The sequence below is a fragment of the Euphorbia lathyris genome, chromosome 5 (genome assembly GCF_963576675.1).
Source record: "Euphorbia lathyris chromosome 5, ddEupLath1.1, whole genome shotgun sequence".
Classification (NCBI taxonomy): domain Eukaryota; kingdom Viridiplantae; phylum Streptophyta; class Magnoliopsida; order Malpighiales; family Euphorbiaceae; genus Euphorbia; species Euphorbia lathyris.
The window spans coordinates 86,928,354-86,940,097 of NC_088914.1; the positions used below are offsets into that span (position 1 = coordinate 86,928,354).

The 11,744-nt window shown below is 31.4% G+C and overlaps 1 protein-coding gene across 1 annotated transcript; it reads left to right on the forward strand.

Moving 5' to 3' along the window:
• Positions 1-299: 299 nt before the first annotated feature.
• LOC136228781 (nicotianamine aminotransferase 1-like) lies at positions 300-9,252 on the forward strand. Its single transcript, XM_066017259.1, has 7 exons — positions 300-618; positions 4,075-4,414; positions 4,531-4,749; positions 5,764-5,823; positions 6,060-6,215; positions 6,480-6,573; positions 8,537-9,252. Exons 1-7 carry the CDS (start codon positions 350-352, stop codon positions 8,653-8,655), a joined length of 1,257 nt encoding a protein of 418 aa, XP_065873331.1. The 5' UTR covers positions 300-349; the 3' UTR covers positions 8,656-9,252.
• Positions 9,253-11,744: the final 2,492 nt, after the last annotated feature.

Sequence of the window (11,744 nt, forward strand, 5' to 3'; positions counted from 1 at the left end):
AGGAAAGTTATTTAAAACATAAGAGAGAGAAGATGGAATTTCCTGTCTAAAAAAAAACCTATTACTCATATTATTTTATTAAGGGTATTGTTGTAACTTCACTTGAGCATAATTTTTTTCTCAAAAGCAAAAAATTACTATTATTGAATGAAATCCCAAAATCTTAGTATATATACAGTAAGATAAACGTTGAAATTATTACCCTACACACTAAAATGTACCAAAATATCCTGAGGCGGATATAACAATACAATACACAATCGTCTTTTTCCTCATTTAACGTTATAAATTTGCTGTGCTTATATACATTTCCCCTCTCCTTCTCCACTTCTCAACAGTGTCACTGAAAATGGAGAACGGATCGAAAAAATGGGGGTTTCAGTTCAACAATGACCTAGCCACCGTCTCTGCAGTAACTGTTCGTGGTGTCCTCAACGTGTTAATGTCGAATCTCAATAAAGAAGACGATAGAGCAGTTATTCCTCTCGGCCATGGCGATCCTTCTGCCTTCCCTTCCTTCCGTACAACTTCTATATCCGAAGACGCCATTGTCGACGCTGTCAAGTCTGCCAAGTATAATTGCTACGCTCCAACTGTTGGCATTCTTCCTGCTAGGAGGTAATTATTCATTTGAAACTTTTATCAAACAGTTTGTGTTCGTAGATTTGAGTTTCTTCGATTTATCGCCGTTGAAGTTTTAATGGAAGGAATTAGGTATATCTCGTTCGTTGTGGTTTATTCTCATTTGATTCAACAAATTAATTCTAAGCTATGTTAACATAAGGATACTGTTAGATGCATATATAGGATTGACTGATACTTGTGATGGAATTTCTTAATTTACGATTGTCATTTCCCAAATCGCGACAACTTTTAAAATCAAGGTTTTGTTTGTTTCTGAGTTTAGGAGTATTTCGGTTTTGCACACATTTCCCAAAGCATCAGAAATTTTAAAAGGGAAAATGACGTTGAACACTGAATTCTATTCATTCTTAACGTTATGGTAATCAACCTCAATTTTCAACTGTATCTTAACTTTACATAATGGCTACTACTCAATACCTCAAGATGATTGTTGTTGATCATCTCAAACTAAAAAATTCAAGCCTTTTTAATTTTTGATTTTTTTTTTCGTTTTGAGGTTATTTAAGTATTGTTTTATTAAGAAAGAGAATGCATTTTTAGATAGAGAAAACTCTAATAAGATGATTTTGAAAAATAAAAAATATGTTTTCATATTAAATGTCATTTTGAGCAAATTTTAATTGTTGAATATTTTCATGTTGAGGTCGTTAGTCGTTAGTGGTTATTTTGAGGAGTTAGTTAAAGTTGAGTGGTCACCTGTGTTAAAAAAATGTAAAAGTTTTGTTATAATACCGTTAAGAATTGAAGTTCAGTGACCACAATGTTAAAATTGAAAAAGTTTAGTGACCATGGATGTAATTTACTCAGTTTTAAACTCAAGGTTTTGTTTATTGTAGCCTGATTTTAGTTTTTCAAAGATGTTAGATTTGTAAAACAAGATTCTTTATGGAAACATTTCTTTTGGAGCTTCTTAACGATTTTTATTTATTTAATTTGGTTAAAAATGACCTTTTCTATTTTCACAAAAGAAATTAACAAGATTCTTTTATGGAAACATTTCTTTTTCTATTTTCACAAAACATTTTAATTTTTTTTAGTTATTTAAATTATTTCTATTAGTTTTTATATTATAATTTTTATTTTATTTATTGCTTTATTTATAATTGTATAAAACATTAATTATTAAACTATTGTCTATTGACAAACACACGATGATATGAAAAAGAAATAAACAGAAACTAAAAACTAAGGGACCCTACAACATAGATTCTAAGTGAACTATAGGTAGATATGGAATGTAAAGCGATATCTTTTTCAATGGCTTTGTTGTTGCTTGATATCGGTGGGGTCTAACTAGTCGGACCAAGAACTGGTTAGGTTTTCAGTTGTTTTATCTAGTTTTATTGGATGTATTAATCTTTAACAACGGTCCAATTAGGATTTGGGTGATCCCAATTTTTTATTTTTTAAAAATTAAATAGAAAAAAGAAAAAGTAAAAAAAATTATTTTTGAAAAAAATTGGAAAAGTTAAAAAAATTATTTTTGAAAAAAATTGGATCTTATATTTTATTACTTTCATAATTTAGTGATTTTTTTCACTTAAATAATAAAAATGTTAACTTTGAAATATTATTAACTTGATGTAGAAATTGTTATAATTAGACATTACACGAGTGTTGATGAATTTATTAAGCAGTTGAAAAATACAATTTCAATTTTCAAATGACATAATGTATAGTTAGTTTATAATTTTAAATTATATATATATAATTTATTATGTCTTGAGTAATTTGGTTGGCTAATAATTTATTACGTCTTGAATAATTTTTTTTTTCCAACCAAATTACTCTTTTTTTTATTGGCTAAAAAAAAAAGAGTAATTTGGTTGGAAAAAAAAATCTCATAACCTAACTGTGTATACGGTTTGATGTCATGGATTCAAACAATTTTGATTATTTCACAATTTTCCCTTTTTCCAGGGTGGGATTTGTTTTTTCTTTTGTTGTGGTTGATGTCATGGATTCATACTGGATGACCATGATTGTCTTCTTCTATCGTGGCTGATGCATGCCTAATTGCCTATTGTGCACCTTTTTTGTTTTTATACTTTATTTTAATGTGCAAAACTTTTGCACTAGAGTAAGACCTACAGGGAAAAAATGGGGGTAAATTAGAGCATGTGTAACATGTAGTATTGTTGCCACCTAAAATTATACCTCAAAAGTAACATGAGCACTTGTCTATATATAATGTTGAGGGATAAAAAGATAATTTTAATTAATGAAGGACTGAAAAGGAAAAATGATAGAATAAAATTTTAATAACCGAATAACTTGAGCCCACACTTTAAACAAAGTCTCACTCCCCCTTGTGTGCCTCACTCTCCTTAGTTTCCTTTCCTTTTCCATTTGTGTACGTCACTCACCTCCCTCCGGCAGCCTTCCCTGGCTACCTGATCTTGCTGCCGCCTTTCTTTTTCTCCCTCATTCCTTTCTCTTTTTCTCCTTGCTCTCTATCCCCTGTCAATCTCTCATTAGTTAAAGACCTAAATGAAAAAAGGTTGAGTACAAAAATTGCCATATATTGCCCTATCAACATTTGGGTGTTTTGCATTAGGGCAAAAACCGAATCGAACTGAAATAACCGATCAAACCTATGTATTTCGATTTATTAGACTTGGTTTCGGTTTTCAATATTGACATGTATCGGTAATATCGGTCGGTTCGGTTTTTAATAAAATAAACAAATTAACCGAACCTACCCAAAGAAAGATGAATTCAATTTATTATTATTAGTTATCTATTAATTATCGGATTTAACAGTTTGCAATTTTTGAATTAATAAAATCTATTCAATACCCCTCTTGAAACGAAAGTTATTAGTCTAACTTTTTTATGTTCAATCTACAATTATAATTTTATCTTTTTTTCAAGAACAATGAGTAAGTATGCAACTCTAACTTTTCTACTGTCTACCACTTTCTTCTACTATTATTAATTCTGGAGAGTTTGTGGATCAAGCTCACTGTGAAAAGGTTTGTTATTTTATTGTATAAATTGTTTTAGTTTTTTTTAAAAGATTATTAATTTAAATGTTTAATAATGAACAATAATACGATATTACTGTACATTCAATCTATATTGTGAGCTAGGACCATGAATTTTTTTAATTTATAACCATGAATTTTTAATAGACACATTCGGTATTCGGTTATTTCATTTCGGTTAAACCGAACCATCTGTCGAACACCCCTATTTTGCATAACGAGGAAAGTTACACAGTTGTTAGTAAGACTTTTTTTTTTGAGAATACTATCTTTTCTATTGATATCTATCATTGCTTGGTAATTTTTATGTAACTATGTATTTACATTATTTTCTCTCTATTAGTCAAAGAGATATACTCATAACAAGTTTAATCATAAATAGATGTTAGATGACACTTTAAACAGTAATTTTGAGCTCTTTTGTGGTTCTGGACTCTAACAGGGCTGTTGCAGATTATCTTAACCGAGACCTGCCTTACCAGTTATCTCCAGATGATGTTTTCATTACACTTGGAAGCCTACAAGCTATTGAAGTCTCAATTGCGGCTCTAAGTCGACCCGGAGCTAACATTCTATTTCCAAGACCAGGTTTCCCATACTATGAAGCCCTTGCTGCGCGGTTTAAACTTGAGTTTCGCTATTTTGATCTTCTAGCAGAAAGAGGCTGGGAAGTTGATCTTGAAGCAGTTGAGGCTCAAGCAGATGAAAATACTGTTGCCATGGTTATCATCAACCCTGGAAATCCTTGTGGAAATGTCTACACCCATGAACATTTGAAGAATGTGGGTTAAGCTACTTGTCTTTCCTTCTGTTTCAGATCCTCGTTTATGCCATTGTATGGAAATGTTCTGTTATTTCTAAAAAGCTGTTCTCAGTTAGTTGCTTTGTTGAATAATAGGTTGCAGAGACAGCTAAAAAGGCTGGAATTTTGGTGATTGCTGATGAAGTATATGCTCATCTTGCATTTGGGAGTAACCCATTTGTGCCAATGGGAGTGTTTGGTTCAATTGTGCCTGTCATTACCCTTGGCTCCTTATCAAAGAGATGGATCGTTCCTGGTTGGAGACTTGGTTGGCTTGCTGCTGCTGATCCCAGTGGCATCCTCCAAAAATCTGGGGTTAGCTACTCTCTCTCTCTCTTTTCCTCTTTTAGCTTGTGTGAGTATGATTGCTGTTAAAGTATGTCTAGAATCTTATTTCGTTTGTCCTACTTGAAAAAAAGTTTATACTTTTAGGCTTATACAAGTAAGAGTTATTTGCTTATTTATTTGCATTTAGAGTTTTTGAGCTTGTGCTCTTGGGATATGCATGTGTGATTTTGGGTGTAATGGGTGTTATGACATTTGAGAGTTACACACTTAGGTGAAGGATGAGATTTCTTACTCTTGTATTATGTTACATGGACTCGGGAACTCGTATCCGATACTGGTATAGATCCGAGTATCCAGTACGGCAAGCTTGCAAATTTACCGGGATACTGGAATTTTGATTTCTTGGTGAAGATTTTATACTGTAGGAGCAATTAGGGTTTAGGAGGGAAGAAAAAGGATTAGAGAATTAAAGATGCTTATTGTTTGTTTTTGGTTACCAATACAAAACGCTTCAAATTCTTCGAAGTTAGAGGAGGCTTCAAATTCTTTAAGAGAATAACTGCTCTCCAACAACCGTAGCCTATGTTCTTCAACCCTTGTCTGACACAGATTTCATACCAGTGTCAGTGTCATATATAGACAGCCAACATGTATAATTACATATATAGACATAACATAATATATACAGACATAACATAATATAATATCTTAATTATATACAGCCTATCAATATCATGCTGATACTGGTATGACAGCCAAAATGAAGAGTCTGAATATCATAGCTCTTGTACCAACCAACTTACCAATTTATGCGATCCTCTTCGCTCCTGGATTTAGGCAAAAGTAGTCAAATCATGTAAATCTTTTATTTGTGATTGCATGTCTAATTTCTTGTTTTGTATATCAAACTTGTTATATAATCAACTACCGATCCAATTCCTAATGAACGGTATCAGAACCATGATAGGTCAGGTCCTAACAATTTCTATTTGACTATATCTTTCTCTTGGTTTTACATTTTATTTTGTGATTTGTTCTCAGGTTATTGATTCAATAATTAACTATCTCAACATCTCCTCTGATCCTGTCACTTTCATTCAGGTTTGTAACTTATGTTTCTTCGTAAAATCTTTCTCGGGTAAAATACATCCATAGCCGCTGAACTACATCACTACTAATATTATAGCCACTTAATTTTATATTGTAACATTGAAGTCCAAATCAAAGAACAAGTTTGACTATATCATTGTCGGAACATAACGTTGATGTTGCCTTTTAGCTTAAACAATTATTCTTGCTGGTTTCTTGAAGTATAATAAATGTTTGCTTCATATCAGGGCGCAGTTCCACAAATCCTGGAGAAAACGGGGAAAGATTTCTTTGTGAGAATTATTAACTTGTTGAGAGAGGCTGCAGATGTGTGCTATGAGAGAATTCAGGACATCCCTTGCATCACTTGCCCTACAAAACCACAAGGTTCTATGTTTATAATGGTAAGATTCATATTTTCTTTCTCTTCACACACCGAGAAGGGGGAAATTATTAGAAGCACCCGGTTCTTCATGTCAAACGGAGGACTTTCCATACATATTTTGACATGTGTAATATGAACCCACACATATTATAAGAGGTTCCATACATATAACAGTACACGTGTCAAAATGTGAATTGAGGTCCTCCAAGTGATATGGAAGACTGGGTGCTTAATATAGGAACTCTCGAAAAGGACTATCACTGAACAGAAAACTTTGCAACAGACAAAACTTGATTTGTCACAATTGGAAGGCATTAAGGATGACTTTGATTTCTGTCTCAAGCTCGCTAAAGAGGAATCAGTCATTGTTCTACCAGGTAACAACAATATTTTTAAAAATGTTGTACTAGGATTATAGTTGTTAAAGACGCGCCTTAAGCTCCAGGTACACAAGGCACTAGGCCGAGCGCCTTAGAACCCCTTAAGACACGCGTTGTTGCCTAGGCGCGCCTTTGCCTGGTTATAAGAGGTGCGCCATGTGCAGTGGCGGAGCCATGATTTCATATTTAGACAGCTAATTTTCCAAAGTCCAGCTCGTTAGGGGTGACCATTTTTTTTTTTTGGCTTCAACTATGTTTATATAATCATGTCCTAAGTTATAAGTATAAATATAACTTTCTTAGCTGGATTATCTGAGGCTGCAACACTATTATTCAGGGGTGGTGCTGGAGACCGGGCCTCCAGACTCTGGGCTGTCTCCGGCCCTGGCCATGTGTCCTATGGGTTTCTTTAATGTCCAAAATAAACAACAAAAAAGAAGAAGAAAGACTTGAAGAGATAGATGGATGTACAATGCGAAGCTGACTTTGGAGATTAGTATGATGACATGCATGAATTTGATAATGTTAGGTGATGAATGATGATGATGGATGAATTTGGAGACTTTTTTTTTTTATGAGAAGTAGCTATTAGTCAACGTAAGAGATTTAACTATTTAGTTAAACACTTAACCTTTAGAGAAATTTAAATAGAAATTGATTTTGAAAAACTATTTACAATTATGTCAAATCATAATTTTGAATTATGTCAAACTAATAAAATCATTATTTTTAAAGATTAAATTTTATAAATTAGAGGTATATTGTCTAGAGTTTGATATTATGAATTGAAGTTTAAATTTTTTAAATTAGGTATAAAAGCATGAGGGTGAGCCTTGGTGTAACGGTAAACGTTGTTGTTGTGTGACTGAGAGGTTACGAGTTTGAATCTTATGAGCTTTTTTTAGGTGTAAAAGCATATTTTATTTGGTATATAAAAAAATGACATATTGAGAATTAAATTTGATAATATGATTTAGTTGTAATTTTGTAGTCAATTATGATATTCATCTAAAAAGCCCAAAACTTTAGAATGAGGTTTATTATATGTTACTCCCTCCATTCCACAATAGATATCTTTCTATAGAATTTTATTTTACATAATACATGACGTTTTGATTCAATCAATGCAAATTAATGGACTTTTACCAGTTATATTCCTACTTAAGTTGTCTTTTTACTTTGGGAATAAATAAAAATTAATTAATGGTTGCAATTAATATAAGAGTAACAAAGTTTTTTAGTTCAAATTAATTACGTTTCCTAATTCTCGTGCATTAACTTTAAAAGACATCTATTATGGACCACATGAAGTAGAATTTAGGCTAAGTACATGAAGACCCATTTGACTTGACCCAAAAAATCAATGGACTCCCTTAACTTCAGAGATATTTCGTTAGCCTTTTAAACTTACATATTGATCTCTTGATCTTATTTAAAGTGATTTATTAGTCTTTTCAACTGAGACTTACTTAAAGTGATTTATTAGTCTTTTAACCCTTGAACTTGGTTAAAGTGATATACATAACTTTCTCAAATCTCCTCGTGAGATCCAAATGAGGGGTTCACTCGGTTTTGTGATCCAAATTTAGGGTCCCTCATATATTCAACGTAGAATTTATGATTAAGAATGTTGTTATGTTTTAGTACTTACGCATTTTGATTTTAGAATCTGCAGCGTGAAAATCAATATATTTATTAAAATCAGGATCAACTAGGATAAAAATAAAGCATTGGATTCAATGAGAGATATATAACACTAAATTAGAAATTTAATCTCTAAATTTAGAAAAAGAAAGTAACTTTTCCTTATATTTTAAATTTTATTATCTTAGATTTTAATTTTTTTATTCTTTTAATGCGCCTTCTGTGTTTAAACTCACTCATATCCCCTTACGCCTTAATGCGCCTTTAATAACAATGGTAGGACACTTGGTTTACCTTAAAAGTAATATGTATGCAGGGGTTTGTCTCGGTACAAAGAATTGGCTTCGTATAACCTTTTCCGTTGAACCTTCATCCCTTGAAGTAGGGCTCGGGAGAATAAAAGCTTTCTGTAAAAGGCATACCAAGAAGATGTGATACTTAAGCTCCACTCCAACCTTAATTAGTATGAGCTATATCGTGAACGAATAAACGTACTCTTCCGATGACCGGACAATCCGAAGGTAGGAGATCACAAGTTTGCGTTGGATCCCAAGAGTACTGTGAATATTAGGAATAAAAGTGTCATTAGATGTCTAAAATAAATTACTGAAGTTTGGAGTATGTTTCATAAAAGCGAGTCACATCCTATATGACGCTTAGTCGACATATAATCAACTGTTTTTGGCATATCAATATTTGGGTGAGTGTTTGTTGAAATAACTTTATTGAAACTAAATTTGAAATTTAGTAACTTTTGTGAAATATACTCCAAAGTTCAGTGATATAGTTAGTATTTTATCTCGTAAATCACCTTTCCGGTTGTTATTCAATCTGATTGAAAAAAAATTAGTAGAATAATGTGAGAGATCAGTTAACTTGTAATATGTTTACTCCTCTCTTTTTGCACAAGTTCTAAACTCTAGAACTTTTTTATAAATTATTGTGTTAAATGTTGTTGATCAATTTGTATATTTCAAATTTGTCAACCTCTTTTACTTTTGTAAATGGTTCGGGAGAAAATTTGTTCTCTCCAATTTAGTGTTCCCACACATGAAAAATTAACAATTTTAAAGGTTTATTATATATAGATGTCTTGTAATTTCACCGATTTATAGATGGGTATCTGTTATATTTTTTTTTTTACAAACTCAATAATGTGGTTTGTAAAATTTTGCATTTGGATTCACTTTATTAGAATTTGGCCGATAACGACATCGAGATGAAAAATTTCAAGAGTGAAATGATATTTTAAGCAAATTTAATTCTTCAACTTTTTAGGTTAGAGGTAATTTGGTATTTTTTTATAAGAGAGAAAGTTAATGTTTAGAGAGAGAAAACTCTAAAACTTATGATTTCATAGTAAATACGATACTAAACAATTTTAATTCTTGAAAAATTTCATTTTGAGGTCGTTATCGGTCAAATTAGGCAAACTAAAAAAACGTGTAAAATTTTGCAACCATAGATTTGTGTTTACAAAAAAAAAAAAAATAACACAAGTATCCATCTGCAAATTGACGATACCATGATATGTAATTTTAAATGTGAGTTCTGCCATATTTACTTTTTTTTTTGGTCGGACATGTTTACTTTAAATAAAGGCTTAATATATCATTTGCTCCTTGAACTTGTCTAAAAAGCTTGATTGGGCTCACTGAATTTTCAAAGTGTCCCGATAGCCCTCTCAACTTGCATAAAATGTTCAGTTAGCCCCTTGAACTTGCGTAAAATGTAATCAATTGATCACTCGGTTGCAAAAAAGTAAGTTAAATGCGGAAGATGTATTGCACGAGTCTTAAAAAAAGTAAAACGACCGAAATCGAGATATACGGTTCTTAGATTAGAGAAGACAAATTGTATAGTTGAGCAAGCAATAACTTCTTTTTTAATCTATTTTTGAATTATGTAATAACATTCTTATATGCGTGGAATACATCTTTCTTATTTAACTTACTTTTTTTGTGACCGAGTGATCAATCGATTACATTTTACGCAAGTTCAAGGGGCTAACTGAACATTTTATACAAGTTGAGGGGACTATTAAAACACTTTAAAAGTTCAGAGGACCAATCAAACTTTTTGAACAAGTACATAAAACAAATTATGTATTAAATCTTAACTAAATATTAAATTTTCATGTGCGAGGACATGGAAGAGGACATCAAATTTCTCTCGTTCAAGTCTATGACTCTCACTTCCGAAGTATTTTAGGAAAAAAAACAGTTGTTCTTTTGGCTTGAATATTTGATATAATTTGGTATTAATATTTTTGCCATGGGCAATATGGGGAATAAAAAAAGTGATTTTTTCATGGAAAATAAAAAGAAGTAATTAAATGCCATGACTATTCTTGAAATATTGTGTTTTTTTTTTTTTTTTAAGATGAACTATTGTGTTTACGCACAGGTGATCATTAGAATATATATTCTTTGGATAACGATCAAATTTAACCTTAACGCTTTAAGCGAAGTGCAGATTAGTAATAAAGTATGAACATTGAAATGGTACAAATTTAATCCAAACATTTTTAAATAAGATCAAATCTAATCTCGCGCGAAAATTTGAAAAGTTTGGTTTGATTGTTATTAACTGTCACATCGAGACAAGTTGTCGATAAATTGAAACGGTTTTGTATATTTTTAGTTGTTTTTTTTTTGTAACTATATTCATATAACACAGACAATTTGACAAAAAAAAATTATGATTAACTTATATAGAAAATTTAGTTTTCAGCATTTTAACAGAATTTTTGTAATTTTGTTAGTAACACACTAAATATCTTAGACGTAATTGACATTTGGAAGGTTAAATATTAGTTAAACCGGTTTTTCTAATTTCGATAAAGTAGGACTAAAATTGATCTTGCTTAGAAACGTTAGAGTTAAATTTACACCATTTTATACGTTAAGGTTAAATTTGTACTTTCTTTAAAATTTTAGGGCTACATTTGGTATTTATTTGATTTTTTTTTTCATTTTCGTATTGCTATATGGTAGAAATTTTAAGGGAATTGCAAATTTGACCCAATCAGGAGGCCATTTTACGTATTTAGACCCATTTATAATTTTCAAAAATACCCTTAGTGTATATATGACAAACACTTTCAAGAATCACTTTCAAGCTTTATCATTTATCTCCAAATCATTTTCAATCTTCATCTCCAAACATCATGTAAGTTATTTTTTATTTTAAACACATAATAATCAATTGCAATGTTAGAAAAGTTATTCGCAAGGTTTTTACGCATTTATATATACTTCTTTAGGATTCGATGTTCGCAAATCGCGAAATGTGAACCCTCCTTAAGAAATTATGAACATTCTTTTCTCATTTGCATTTAGTGTAAAATGCGACCACAAACGCGAACGAACTATATGTATATGTGTTTGCAAACAGCAAAATGCGAATACCATCTGTTGAACTGCGAACTTATTTCGCATCGCATTACTACAAAAGCGATACAGATCATAACATTTGAATCGCATCTCCTCAAATGCGAACATACAAGGTAAATATGAAAATGA